Genomic DNA, 15,230 nt, shown 5'->3' with positions numbered 1-15,230 from the left:
GGAAATAATTAGTGCTTTTCAAGAATCATAATAGTGACATATAATTATAAGCAAATGCTTTCAAATTAAAGGAAATTGACATTTAAGAATGAATAATAATTTGAGAGCAATATTGTGGGGTGTTGTGTGACTTGTCTTGCAGAGACATGAACAAATGCCTATTCATCCCAAATAGGGTACTAATGATGAACCAAAAACATTCTACCCAAGCTTAGCATGCTTACCTGATTAATTTATTGGGGTTCATTTGAGACCATAGTTGAGGAGTTTCTTCACAGGAGAATGGGTGCAGATGCTTTGTAAAAGAATGTTATGCAGCTTGGCAGTGGTGGTGCACACCTTTATTTTCAGCACTTTGGAGGCAAAGACTGGTGGATCTCTGTACGTTTGAGGCTAGCCTGGTCTACACAGCAAGTTCCAGGACATGCTCCAAAGCTACAGAGAAACCCTGTCTTGTAAAAAATGTGTTATGAGTATTTAATGTTATTTATAACATGGATGGTACTTGTTATGCATGAGAGAGTTAAAAGTTATCTTGATGGAGAGATGGACGGGAATCATGGATTAAGTGGCAGAAACATACAGTGGATTAATTATGTTCATATTTCTTTTTTTAAACTAGATTTATTTATTTATTTTACATTCTGACTGCAGCTTCCCCTCCCTCCTCACCTCGAATTTCATTCGCTCACTTCCTCCCTGCCTCCTCCATCCACTCCTCCTCTGTTTCTGTTCAGAAGGGGCAGCCTCCTATGTTTATCGACGAAGCATGACACATCAAATTGCTGTAAGACTAAGAAACTCTACCTGCAGCAAGGATAGACAAGGCAACTCAATATGAGGAATAGGGTCCCCAAACCAGCCAAAGCATTAGAGACAGACCCTGATCCCACTTCTAGGAGTCCCCATAAGTAGACAAAACTACACAACTGTCAGATATATCAGGGGACCCACATTGTTATCATGCAAGCCACCTTGTCAACTCAGACTCTATGATCCTCCATGACTCCAGGCCAGTTGTCTTTGTGTGTTGTCTTGTGATGTCTTTAACTATTCTAACTTGCAAATTCCTTCTTCCTTCTCTTTGGAGGGGGAAGAGTGCTCCCCTAATGTGCTTGGCCTAATGTTTTGCTCTGTGTCTCTGCATCTGTTTCAATCAGTTATTGAATGTAGGCTCTCTGATGACAATTAGGGTAGTCATGGTTGTCTTTCTGGGTCTGAGTTACTTCACTCAGATTGAATTTTTCTAGTTCCATCCATTTGTTCTCAAATTTCATATCATTTTTTAACAGATGAATAATATTGTGCAAATATCTTATTTTCCTTATCTTTTCTTCAATTGAGGGACATCTTATTGTCTTCAGGTTCTGGCTTTATGCCAATAACTGCTGTGAGCATAATTGATGAAGTGTCCTTGTGGTATGATTTACTGTATCTAGGTTGAGGTCTTTGATGCATTTCAACTTGGGTTTTGAGCAGGGTGATAAATATGGGGTTTGGATTTGTTTGCATTCTTCTACAGGCAAATGTCCTGTTATACCAGCACCATTTGCTGAAGATGTTTACTTTTTCCCATTACATAATTTTGGCTTCTTTGTCAAAAATCAGGCGTTCATAGGTGTGTGGATTTACATGTGAATCTTTGATTCTATTCTATTCATCTGCTAGTCTGTTTTTATGTTGATACCAAGCTGTTTTTATTACTATAGTTCTATAGTAGAGCTTGGTGATATACTACCTCTGGAAGTTATTTTATTGTAGGATTGTTTTAGCTATCTTGAGTTTTTTGTTTTTCCATATGAAGTTGTGTATTGTTCTTTCAAGGTCTGTAAAAAATTGCTCTAGAATTTTGGTGGGTATTACATTCCATTTGTAGATTGCCTTGGTAAGATTGCTATTTTTACTATGTTAACCCTACGGATCAGTGATAATGGGAGATCTTTCCATTTCTGATATCATTTCCAATGTGTTTCTTCAAAGACTTGAAGAATTTGGAGAGTTAGGGAAAATATATATTTTAAGAGTTGTTGATAGATGGTAGAAAACTTGTTGAGAAAATACACGACTGCTTGGGGTTAATTAATTGATTTAAGTTTTCAAGCATTTATTAATAACAATGGTTTACATATAAAAAGAAAACACTTCTCTCTGTTAATAAGGAAAGAAGTGTCCTGAAATGAAGTTTTACTCAAAACATAGGTTTACTGTATGCTTGAAAGGTGTTGATGTTTTTGTGACAACTGAATGCCATTTTGTTTCTTCTTTGCTACATCCAAAATATAGAATAATATAAATATCAAAGGACTTTAATGAAAGTCCTCTGTACATCAGTGATCAAAGATAAGGCATTTTAAATAATACTGAGACAATTATTAGTACCTCAATATGCCTCATCTGCTTAAGTTCTGCTGAACTATATTTAGTTTGTGCCACAGATGAGTATTTTATGAACTTCTAACAAGTCCTTAACAGAGAGCTGAAATTGTATAGGTTGTAGTGATTTATTCTTAAAGGAGATTTAAAGGTTGTAAGTATATTTACAATTGTATTGTGAGCAAATATTTAGAGTAGTAGTCATTGTTTATTTTCCTTTTTTTAGTTGACCTTTTATTGAATATTCCCAGAGACATTTTTTTTATGCAAGCCCTACTCTTTTATCTTTTTTTATGAGACTGATTTTAAAAAGTAACAGTGTTTTGTTAATGACAGAGTGTATTGTTGATTGGGAGGTGTCCAACTGTTAAATATCCACACACCAAAGAGCTCTGATTTAATGTATAAGAATTTCTTAATGGTATTAAATTTTTGATATATTTCTTTATCGTATTGTGTTTTCTCTTATTTTCAAAATTCTACCTCTGACAGGTGAAATAAATAAGGATGTTTAAGTCCTGGTCTGCTGTTTTTATTCTTGGATTCATCTTCCTGGAGTCTGAAGGGAGACCAACAAAAGAATCAGGATATGGCATTAAATCCTATCAACCTCTTACGAGATTACGACACAAGGTATGGTTGAGTTGTTAGTCTATTTAAGTGCCATCTAGTCTCTGTGAACTGAGATTAGACATGAGTTTACTATTTATTTAGGGATATTTGTTTCCAAACATGCTTTCAATAATGTTTATTTTATAAAATAATGAAGCTTTAAAAATGAGAAATATCAGCAACTAAAAAATTACAGTTTGGTGAGTGAAATACTGTCTTGATGATGAATAGATGTAGTATGGTTATAAAACATACTGCAATAGGTAGGAGCTGGGGAGAGAGAGTAATGGTTATGAGTATATATGGTTGCTGCAAAGAACAGGAGTTTGGTTCACAGTTTATCTGGCATCTCACAGCCACTTTTCACTCCAGCTCCAGGGGATCTAGCATCCTCTTCTGTATTCTATGGCAGTTGCACAAAGAGTTAAGTCTGAGTCAGACAGTTAATTTCTATTATCTTCATACATAACTTAAAGTGTCTTAAAGTGAAAACAAAGTATTACTTTCTATAAATCTCTATAAATCTCTCTCTCTCTCTCTCTATATATATATATATATATCAAAATTCAGTTTGAATAGAAAGTACGGACATTTTCATAATCATTTTAGGTTCCTTAACATAAAAAGAGAAATGTTTTGGGGCAAATACTTTTTCATGTTCAACTTCTTCAAGATCAAAATATACAAGTTTATCTTATGATGTCACATATCTAGTAAATATCAATTCTGTGCTGTTTCTTTCCTTTAAAATGTATGTTTTGAGGACAGAAACCATATACATGCCTTTCCTGGTATTGTGTGCACATGAGACATTGTTATAGTAAATATTTGGTAGAGAATTGATGGATAAGGTGATTAATTATATCTTGTTTGTTTTCTGCAAAATACAAGATAACAGAATTGTGCATCAGTGTTAACATGTATGAGAATGTTTTTCAGTTAAATTTACATGTTAAAATATCAACATTCTTATCTATACAACTTAACCTACTTTAAAAGAAAATATATAATTGAATTAAATAAGCTTGAGAAGAACATACATGCTCCAAGCATTTTTACATTTTAATATTTTTATTGTATGTCTATTTATACATCGGTAGAAATGATATTTGATTATTGGTATTAAAAACAGGGCATACATTGTCATGAAAAGACATCACTTTTAAGCAGTTTTGTTCAGCTCTAAGATTAAGCTAGATATAAAAGGTACCTAGTGAGGGTTTTTATATGTGTAAACCTGTATGTGCTCATTTGAGGTGTGTGTGTGTGTGTAAGTGGTTATTTAAAAGAGTGAGAAAAAGTGAAGTGATCAACAGGCAAACTGGGAAGTAAGACAGCAGTTAACATGTTTTCATGGAGTCTACTTCAGTGCCTGCCTCTAGGTTCCAGTCCTGGATTCCCATCCTGAGTCTCCACAATTTGCAATGTACAATTGATCTTGGTCTTGTTGTTTATCATAGTAAAGAACGCAAACTAAAACAACCTATGCATTCAGGACATTTTGAAACAAACAATAAATGGACTAATTTGTCAGATCATATTTAAATGTTACAGATATAAACAAATGCATACATATTTCATCATCTCCAGCTGTATGTATCAAAAATGTGATTAAAATTCATGTCTGTATCTTGAAGTTAAAATGAGTAACAATAAACTTGCCATACTAATTATAAAAATCTTAGTTATACTCTACAAATATATGTCTTAGGGAGAGCTGATTGTGTCTTTTACTAATGTGTTTATCCCACTACATTTATGTAACATCATCTGAGGCAATTCATTAGCACTCAGGAACTATAAAACGCAATCACTAAATCCAAACCCCACAAAGTTGTGATTTTATTTTTTTATGTTTTAAAACTTTGACATGGTGTACTCTTGCACAAGCCACATTCCTACACATTTTCATTTAATCATGGTATAGTCTGGGACACAGGACTGCACTTCCTGCTTTTATCAGTCATATTATTATAATTCAGAGAGGTGAATTGAAGGAGATTTTCTGAGAGCAAGGTAATGCAGCAGCCATCATCAAGTTAGAAGGAAAAGTCAGAAGTTAGGATAGAGGATGGGTGGATGGACCCTAAAATTAAAGACAATGATCATAAATCAGCATGACACTGACCTGGGAGAAATGTCTGATTTTTAGACTGTTGTCCCTGCTCCCCCACAAACAAATAACTGTAATTTCACATTGTTTTCTGAAGTGACTGTGTACACATGGTGGTGGTAACCTAGTTCTAGGGCAGCTTTCCAGCAGAGTCTCACTAGGAGAAATAGAAATAACCTGGGATATGGCTTTGTTATCAAAAATCTGCACCATAGGCAGAGTTAAATAATGATAGACTACCATGTGCATTGTGAAGAATTTCTAAATTTTGAGACACTGGTATCATTTGAGAATTAGTGAAGTTGGAGTACTATACAGGTTTAACTGTGTCACCAGATATTTATCAATACATAGCTGCCACTCCACTTGATTCTCTGTGTTAGATCCTTTAATTTTCTTATTACCTCTATTCTTTATTTCATATTATTAATGTAATTCTATATGTTTGATCCTTCAAATTAATGGACCTTTGCAGGGAAGAAATGGAATCATTGCTATTTTATAGATAAGGGAATATGATTTCATGGATGTTTCGAATCTGTTTATTGTAATGTCACCCTAAATTACATATTAGGATTCAAGATAGAGTCTAAATGATTTGATATAGATTTTAAACATTAGTGTTTTCATAGGCATTTGAATTCTGTGCTATGTGATTATAATTTATTGTCCTTGTGGTCCTTGAAAAAGTGGAATTAAAGTTTTGTATGTTTATTCCTTTTTAATGTGTAAGTGTTTTGGCTGCATGTATGTTTATCACTTGCCTGTGTGTCTGTAGAGGTCAGAAGAGGGCATTGAAACCCCCAGAACTGGAATCACAGATTGTTATAAGTCACTTTGTAGGCACTGGGAATAAAATCTGAGTTTTCCATGAGAGAAACTAGCCACTTTATCTCCTGAAATGTCTCTACAGCCCCCGAATAGATGATCTCTTTGTGGTTAGGTATTTTGCTGTCTTTTCCCTTCTTTACTAGGTAATTCATTCCTCTACCTCTTCATTTTTTCCTTGCTTTTCTTTCCTCACACTGCCCAAGTCTCCTTGCATGGTCAGCATCTGCATTACAATGTCTAGCTGTATGATAATGTTGAGATGCTAGATGCAGCTGAAGACTGCTTCAAATACATTTGAATGTCTTCTGGGCCTCTGGTTGGCCTCCAGTTTCATTACTACTTCTTTAAACTAATCTCCTTAGTAAATTTCTCATTTTCAGTGTCATGATAGTTTACAATTTCCACAACAACCTTGAAACTTTCTAAACAATCCAGCAGGAAGAGGAGGACAGAATCATTGGAGACACATTGGTCCTCTCCTAGAAATGTTAGAAATATTCAACACTTAACAATCCTTTGGTCTTTCCATCTCATGAAAGCATATGACTCTTTAACCTTCTGGTAGTGTGCAGGAAAGAACTCCCAGTTCTGTTCTTTTTTCAACCACTGAATAAAGTCTTATCTCCTTGCTTAATATCCTCTCTGTGACCACATAACCTCTTCTAGCATGTTAAAGAAAGAAACTTGTCATGGAGAAAATAGAGAAACATTGTGAGAAAATAGAGAAACACCTGTCTTGCCTCTTCTCTACCTATAGTGCTAACAACACTGCCCCTGTATTGGCTGATGGAAGACTGTGTTTCCTAACAGTGAGTTAGGAACAGAGGTACATGAAACATAATTATCTGAATACTTTGTAATACCTGAAAAATCTCCCAGAGTTTCCCTTTCCCCTATAGCATGATAAATGTTAACCATTTAAATTTCCAGTTTGTCCAAAAAATGATGAATAATATGTTCTGATAGTTTAGGGTATCATAGAACAAGGAATGGAGGCAAGCTTTTTATTATGTTAAATTGTTAAATTTGGGGTTTGTTTGTTATTTTACTGAGCTCATAGTTTCTTTCCACAGATAAAGACAAACATAGCACTCCTCCCTATCCATTTTTTTTCCTGTTTATTTGGCTCCTTGTTTCATTTTCATTTTTGACTTTTTCTCATCTCCACTTTTTCTTTATTTCTCCCCCACATTACCAATTGCTTAGATATAATATCTCTGAACAAGTTATCTTCTTCTTTGTATATCCTGTAGTACTTATTGTACTGGCATTTCCAGATATTAACAGGCACTTTGCTTGTCTGACTGTAAATCATCCTTGAATCAACATTTGTGTTGCCTCTTCTCTACCTATAGTGCTAACAGCACTGCCCCTCTATTGGCTGATGGAAGACTGTATGAAGACAGTAGTATTTTTTGAGTGTCTCTAATGGGACCACTTAAAGTCTTTTAAGTGTCTGTATCTCTCCTTGACCAGAGTGTCTTGTCCAGTTAACCTGGCAAATTGAAGTTGATCTATATTTTATTTTTCCCCCTGAAGTCAAAGTGCTTCATTGTGAGAATCACAGATAATGAAGTAAAGTGTGTGAAATTTAATCATTCTTGAGAGTGTCACTGTTCACAATGATACTGTGTCATTCAAAGAGCTGATTTGTGAGCTATGATATTTTTCTTTTGCTTTTGTGCTAACACTGATAGATGTGACCCTGATTGAAAGTAGCAGGAGAGAAGTAAAGGGGAAAAAGATAAACACTAAGGAACAGACCTCAGAATCCCACTGCTGAAAAGCATGGACCTCTAAACAAACCAAGACCAGTATTTCCTAACAGACTGGAGGCAAGTCTTAGCAATTACCTTGCAGCTCACAGAGATTACTAAGATGATAATAGAGTTTTTGTGAGGTCAGGAAACAATTTAGACCAAACCTTTATAGAAAATCTGGGGACAGGGCTGAGAGGAGTGAAAAATATACTGTGAAGAATTAGTTAATGAAAGTTAAGGTGTCTATTAGTCAAAATGTATAGGTAAATTTATTCAATGCATGTCAAAATGGGTAAATATTATTTTTTCTGTTTTTGAATTTAAATTAGAAACAAGCTTGTTTTACATGTCAATCCTAGTTCCCTCTCCCTCTCCTCCTCCCCCGCCTCCCACTAACCACCCAAGGAGGGTGAGGCCTTCCATGGGGATCTTCAAAGTCTGTCATATCATTTGGAGCAGGGCCTAGGCCCTCCCCTGTGTGTCTAGGCTGAGAGAGTATCCCTCTATGTGGAATGGGCTCCTTGAAAAGGAGAAAGGGACAAGATCTCCTGAGAAAATTGGGAGCATGGGGGGAAGAGAGTGGGAGCTAGAAGAAAGGGGAGAAGAGGGAGGGAGAGGAGGACATGAGGGAGCAGGAAGGTTGAGTTGGGGGAAGAATAGAGGAGAGCAAGGTAAGAGATACCATAATAGAGGTAGCCATCATAGGTTTAAAGAGAAATCTGGCACTAGGGAAATATCCAGAGATCTACAAGGATGACACCAACTAAGAATCTAAGCGGTAGTGGAGAGGCTAAAAATGCTCTTCCCCAATAACGAGATTGATGACTACCTTTTATGCCATCCTAGAGCCATCATCCAGTAGTTGATAGAAGCAGAAGCAGACATCCACAGCTAAACACTGAACTGAACTCCTGCAATCAAGTTTTAGAGAAGGATGAATGATGAGCAAAGGGGTAAAGACCAGGCTGGTGAAACCCACCGAAACAGCAAACCTGAACAAAGGGGAGCTCAGGGACCCTGGACTGACATCTGGGAACCAGCATAGGACTGATACAGACCCCCTGAATGTTGGTGTCAGTGAGGAGGCCTTGGCAATCTATGGGACCTCTGGTAGTAGATTAGTATTTATCCCTAGCATACGAGTGGACTAAGGGTGAATATTATTAAATCTTACATTTGTTTCAGATAAACACCTTGCATTTGCAAAATAAAGTTTTTATCATTGCTTCCCTGCCCCTTGGAAATCAGTCCCAGTTTCACCTAGTGCCTCCCCTACTCAGTTTTCTGGTTGTGCAAGAATTGTTTTGGGTTATACAACCAAAGAAGAGCAATAATTCAACAATCTTTACAAATAGCATCCCAGTTTCAACTAGTGCCTCCCCTACTCAATCTTCTGGTTGGGCAAGAATTGTGTCTTGAGCTATACACCCAATGTAGAGCAATAATTCAACAATATTTACTGATAGAAACAGTAAGTCTAAGAAATACTATGGGATTTCAATTTTTTTTTTTACACAGAACAAGAAGGTTGTCATGAGTTCTAGGCCAGCCTGGGGTATAAAGTGATTTTCAGGCCACCTTAAGTTGCAGTGTGATAACCTTTCTTAAATTCAAAAACAAAAAAAAAAAAAACATTTTCCCTTAATTTAAGAGACTGTGCCAACACTTGCTGAGCTAAGAGTTTTGCAAAAGTTTTAGTCATGCAAGATGAATACTTCTGGAGAATTGATGTATGATATGCTGGATACAGCCAACAGTAATGCATTTCTATTTATTTTTGAGAGGATAGATCTAAAGAATTCTCACCATACACGTATACACAGAAAAATAATAAATATGTGAGAAACAGTATCTTTACTAGCTTATGTATGTTTGTTGGGATATCTAGTTGTGGTCCTCAAGTGTACAAAAGGTTTGTCAAACATGTCAATAAAAATGAAAAAGAACATAAGAAATAGAAACCCTTTCAGAAATGTGTTGTGCTTGGATTACTGATAGATTTAGACACTTTCTGAATTTGGTTATTCTCATGTTAAAAGACTAAAAGGTATGTTATAATGGTGTAACTGCTGACAAAGTAGAATTCTTTTGAGACAAAGAACATGCTTATGTTCACAGCAATAGGCAGAGTGTCAACATTTGGACTGTATGATGATTAGGTTGCTTGAACTTGGTAAAAGGTAATGTTCTCCTAAGAAACATTTCAAGGCTTTTAACAGATACCCACAGTGATGTTATGTCAGATCCAGAATGGGAAATGAATGATTATTAAGGATAATGTTAAAGGAAACTCGTGCCACTCATCAAGTTCTTCAACACAGTCATGAAGTTTCAATCAGTTAGCATTGTAGTATCTTCAAAATAGCTATGGTTATTTACTGGGAATATCTTCTAATCAAGAACATACCTGAACAGGTAGCCTGGATTAAATAATGGTCAGTCCATGGTTCAGTTGCTAAGTTCCAAGTCATGTTTGGATTGTTTTCCAACATATATTGCAACACACAGCAAGCCAAAAACTAACACTAAGTACATCTATTTAAACTTAAGTACAGTGTGGGCAAAGTAGACTGAAAAACCAGATGAGTGCCTACAGCTTCATTCCTCCTTATACCCAGTGAAAATCCTCTAAATCTTTAAGAAAATAATGCTGTATTAAGTTTTAGAAATGATGTTTATTATTTCTAACCAAAGGTTAGCTGTTCCTCCAGAGAAAATTGTTTGGCATTTAATGGCCAAAATCAATTTGCTTAGCCAAAACAAGCACAAACAGACAAACATGTCTGGAGTATGAAATGCTCAAGCAAAGGCTCTCTGACAGAAGATTGCGTGTTGTTCCTTGGGAATGAACTCTCAAGGCAGTAAATGGTTTGCAGAGTGATGCTCCTCCTACCTCTGTGATCTCACTCAGAATATGTTTCTCAAAGCTTTAAAAATATCTATTGACTTGAAAATGTGTGTTATTCATCTTGGCATTCAACAATTAAAAATAAAAAAGTTGTGATGAATTATCATGCTATTTATTTCCGATTAGTACTAAGCTAAAAATACAGCCAGAGAAAATCAAGTATGTGCACATTAAAATTAAACTTGCTCGTCAGGATTCCACATATTCCATTATATATAAGTTTGGGCACATATAATCTTGTTCCACACAAATATGTAGTTTTCTAAAGACCTGAGTCACAATGCTATTTCTTACACACACACACATTGACTGTGTGTGTGTGTAGGTGTGTATTAGTGTGCACATTTTATTACCTTTTTTCTCCTTTGAGAACACTCATTGACCAAAGATCACCAGTGTATTAAGACATGAGTGTTGTAAAATACAGTATCATTGTTTTCTTTTTTTCTTAATATTATTGTTTTATCATCAGAGCTAATTGTAATGTTTTTGCATGTGGGAAAAATAGTGCAATATCATATTGGTTCTGACTCATCTGAATCTATATTGATTGATCACATTTTAGCAATACATGTGTAGAAAGCAAAAGAGAGATGTGTTTTTAGTTAGCCAATTTCCATGCAGATATTTTAAGTGTGTGTGTGTGTGTGTGTGTGTGTGTGTGTATACATAATATATGAAAGAAGGTTCATGATGTGGAACAAGTAGAGATACACTCATCTGATATTTAAAATTAATATAGTTTCAAGTTGGCATTTGCAGTCATTAATATGCAAATGAACTATATATTATTTCCAGCATCTTTATTTCTTAAAAATTTTCATTGTCAATTCAATTAGGAAAGTTCTATGTTACAAATGAGGAGAAATTTCAACTTAAGAGCTTGATATTCAGTATGATTAAGTGATTAAAAACTTTGTAGCATATAAATAATTAAAAAAAACAGTGTTATTTTTACTTACTGCTATTCTTTAGGGTTGAGCTTTTCTGTTTAGAGAGCTATAATAATATTTAGAAAGCATGTTGTCTACAAACATAAGCATATATACATATTTACACACACAAACAGTGACACACTGCAGATAGCATGTGAGGACTGAGCACTCACACTCTTTGTTGAAAGTGACACAGGGCGCTACTGTAACATGAAACTCCTGCTTCTCACCTTCCTGTTGTGCCCAGTACTCTAGCCTCAAGAAAATACTTTCATGCATTCTTTTACCAATGAAAAGCGCATTTTCTTATTAGTGCAACACATTTATTAAGTGCCTTGTATATGAATAGCATTGAATAGAAGATTCCATATTGAATTCTCTGGAATACACCATAATTCATCATATGACTGTTAGTGAAATTAGCATCTCACATGAATTGACTGAAAACATGATTCAATGAAATTATGATTCAATATGTATTGAAATATATAATAAGGCAAGTGTCTCTTAGGGAGAGCTAGGACAAAGTTTGCTTAAAAGTAAGCTGTCTACAGGAAAATAAATGAGGCAATTAACTGTGTAAACAGGCTTAGATTAAAGGTGTTGAGTTTAAGGATTCAGACTGAGAATGTATTTATCAGCTAGTTGGATTAACCACAGGACCCTCTACACAGATGGAGCTGTGAGCCATTATGATAGAGATGTCTAATAATGTCTATATTTTTAAATGGAAATTTATTTATTTTTTTATAAAATACATCAGAATTTTATCGCTTGGAGAATACAGCATATGAAATCACAAGAACATCAAAATGAAAAGTCACTAGGCTTCAAACACAGAATACATTTCTAGATGCAGTAAAATATTAATTAACCTGAAGTCTACATCAGAAAGAAAAAGGTATGGAAATATACCTAAATTGTTTACTTGAGAAGCATACACTTAAAACAAAGTAAGAGAATGTTCCAGTACAAATTTAAAAAGCCAACAATGACTACCATATATATATATACATATATACACATTTATATTTATATAAATATAAATATATACACATTTATATTTATATAAAAAGACCAATAATGGCAGTATGTTATGCATCAATAGCAGGAACAGCTTTTCCAGGTTCTGCAGTCATTTAAACAAAATTGTAGAGACATCTAGCACTCTCCATTAAAAAAAAAAAGTAAAAAACAAAATCCCAGAAAAACAGCACAGTTCTGTTACTCTTGTGGTACCTGGCACCATTGTTTTTTAAATTAGCTTCTCAATCATTATCTGGAAGGAAACTATTCTGAGCAATATCATTAAAAACAGCTCTGATAAAGTGTGGTCACTACTATGTATCTATCATAAAGCAGGTCCACATATGAGTGAGTCCATATCATGTTTGTCTTTTTGTGATTGGGTTACCTCACTCAGAATGGTTTCTTTGAGTTCCATCCATTTTCCTGCAAATTTCAAGATTCCATTGTTTTTTTCTGCTGAGTAGTACTCCATTGTGTAAATGTACCACATTTTCTGTATCCATTCTTCACCTGAGGGGCATCTAGGCTGCTTCTAGTTTCTGGATATTACAAATAATGGTGCTATGATCATGGTTGAACAGATGTCCTTGTTATATGAATGTGCTTCATTTGGGTATATGTCTAGAAGTGGAATTGCTGGATCTTGTGGTAGACTCATTGTCATTTTCTTGAGGAGTCACCATACTGATTTCCAAAGTGGCTGTACAAGTTGGTACTCCCACCAGCAGTGGAGGAGTGTTCCTCTTTCTCTGCATCTTCTCCAGCATAAACTGTCATTGTTATTTTTGATTTTAGCCATTCTAACAGGAGTAAGATGGTATCTCAGAGCTGTTTTGATTTGCATTTCCCTGATGGCCAAGGATATTGAACACTTTCTTAGATGACTTTCAGCCATTTTAGATTCCTCTACTGAGAATTGTCTATTTAGTTCTGTACCCCATTTTTTAATTGGATTGTTTGGTGTTTTCAAGAATAGCTTCCTGAGTTCTTTTTATATTTTGGAGATCAGCCCTTTGTCAGATGTGGGGTTGGTGAATATCTTTTCCCAGTCTGTGGGCTGTTGTTTTGTCTTGCTGACTATGTCCTTTGCCTTACAGAAGCTTCTCAGTTTCAGGAGGTCCCATTTATTAATTGTTGATTTCAGTGTCTGTGCTACTGGTGTTATGTTAAGGAAGCAGTCTCCTATCCAATTAATTCAAGGGTATTTCCCACTTTATCTTCTAGTGTGTTCAGTGTGGCTGGGTTTTTGTTCAGGGCAAAAGGCTTGGGTCTATCTGTAGTCTTCTACATGTTTGCATCCAGTTATGCCAATACCATTTGCTGAAGATGTTCTCTTTGTTCCAGCGTATATATTTGGATTGTTTGTCAAAATCAGGTGTTCGTAGATGTGTGGGTTAATTTCAGGGTTTTCAACTCTATTCCATGGGTCTACCTGTCTATTTTTGTGCCAATACCAATCTGTTTTCAGGACTATAGCTCTGTAATAGAGCTTAAAGTTATGGATGGGGATGCCTCCAGAAGTTCCTCTATTGTACAGGGTTGTTTTGGCTATCCTGGGTCTTTTGTTTCTCCATATAAAGTTGAGAATTGTTCTTTCAAGGTCAGTGAAGAAATGTGTTGGGATTTTGATGGGGATTGCATTGAATCTGTAGATTGCTTTCGGCAAGATTGCCATTTTTACTATGTTGATCCTGCCTATCCAAGAGCATGGGAGATCTTCCCATTTTCTGTATCTTCTTTAATTTCTTTCTTCAGAGACTCAAAATTCCTATGGTACAGATCTTTCACATTTTTGGTTAGTGTTACTCCAAGGTATTTTATGTTGTTTGTGGCAATTGTAAAGGGTGATACTTCTCTGATTTCTTTCTCCACCAATGTGTCATCCATATATAGTAGGGCTACAGATTTTTTTGAGTTTATCTTGTATCCTGCCACTTTGCTGAAGGTGTTTATCAGCTGTAGGAGTTTCCTGGTTGAGTTTTTTGGGTCATTTATGTAGACTATCATATCAACTGCAAATAGTGAGAGTTTGACTTGTTCCTTTCTGATTTGTATTCCCTTGATCTCCTTTTGTTGTCTTATTTCTCTAGCTAGAACTTCAAGGACAATATTGAAGAGGTATGGAGAGAGTGGACAGCCTTGTCTTGACACTGATTTTAGAGGAATTGGATTGAGTTTCTCTCCATTTAATTTGATGTTGGCTGTTGGCTTGCTGTATATTGCTTTTATTATGTTGAGGTATGTTCCTGTTATCCCTGATTTCTCCAGGACATTTTTCATGAAGGGATGTTGGATTTTGTCAAAGGATTTTTCAGCATCTAGTGAGATGATCATGTGATTTTTTTCCTCAGTCTGTTTATATGGTGTATTACATTGATGCATTTTTGTATGTTGAACCATCCTTGCTTCCCTGGGATGAAGCCTACTTGGTTGGGATGCATGATTTCTCTGATGTGTTCTTGGATTTGATTTGCCAATATTTTATTGAGAATTTTTGAGTCAATGTTCATGAGGGATATTGGTCTGTAGTACTCTTTCTTAGTTGTGTCTTTGTGTGACTCTGGTATCAAGGTTACTGTGGCCTCATAAAAAAGTTTGGTAATGACCCTTCTGCTTGTATTGTGTGGAATACTTTGAGGAGAACTGGTATTAGCTGTACTTTGAATTTC

The 15,230-nt window shown here is 35.4% G+C and overlaps 1 protein-coding gene across 3 annotated transcripts in view; it reads left to right on the top strand.

Moving 5' to 3' along the window:
* The first annotated feature begins 2,880 nt into the window (after positions 1–2,880).
* Positions 2,881–15,230, top strand: part of Fstl5 (follistatin like 5) — a 507,741-nt gene continuing 495,391 nt past the window's right edge. For all 3 annotated transcript variants that reach the window (XM_035451280.1, XM_035451279.1, XM_035451277.1), the window contains exon 1: positions 2,881–3,006. In XM_035451280.1, coding sequence (XP_035307171.1) covers positions 2,881–3,006 — 126 coding nt within the window. The remainder of the gene's footprint in view (positions 3,007–15,230) is intronic.

The sequence above is a fragment of the Cricetulus griseus genome, assembly GCF_003668045.3.
Source record: "Cricetulus griseus strain 17A/GY chromosome 1 unlocalized genomic scaffold, alternate assembly CriGri-PICRH-1.0 chr1_0, whole genome shotgun sequence".
NCBI lineage: Eukaryota > Metazoa > Chordata > Mammalia > Rodentia > Cricetidae > Cricetulus > Cricetulus griseus.
Note: the sequence above shows the minus strand (reverse complement) of the source record. Positions and strands in the feature narration are given on the sequence as shown.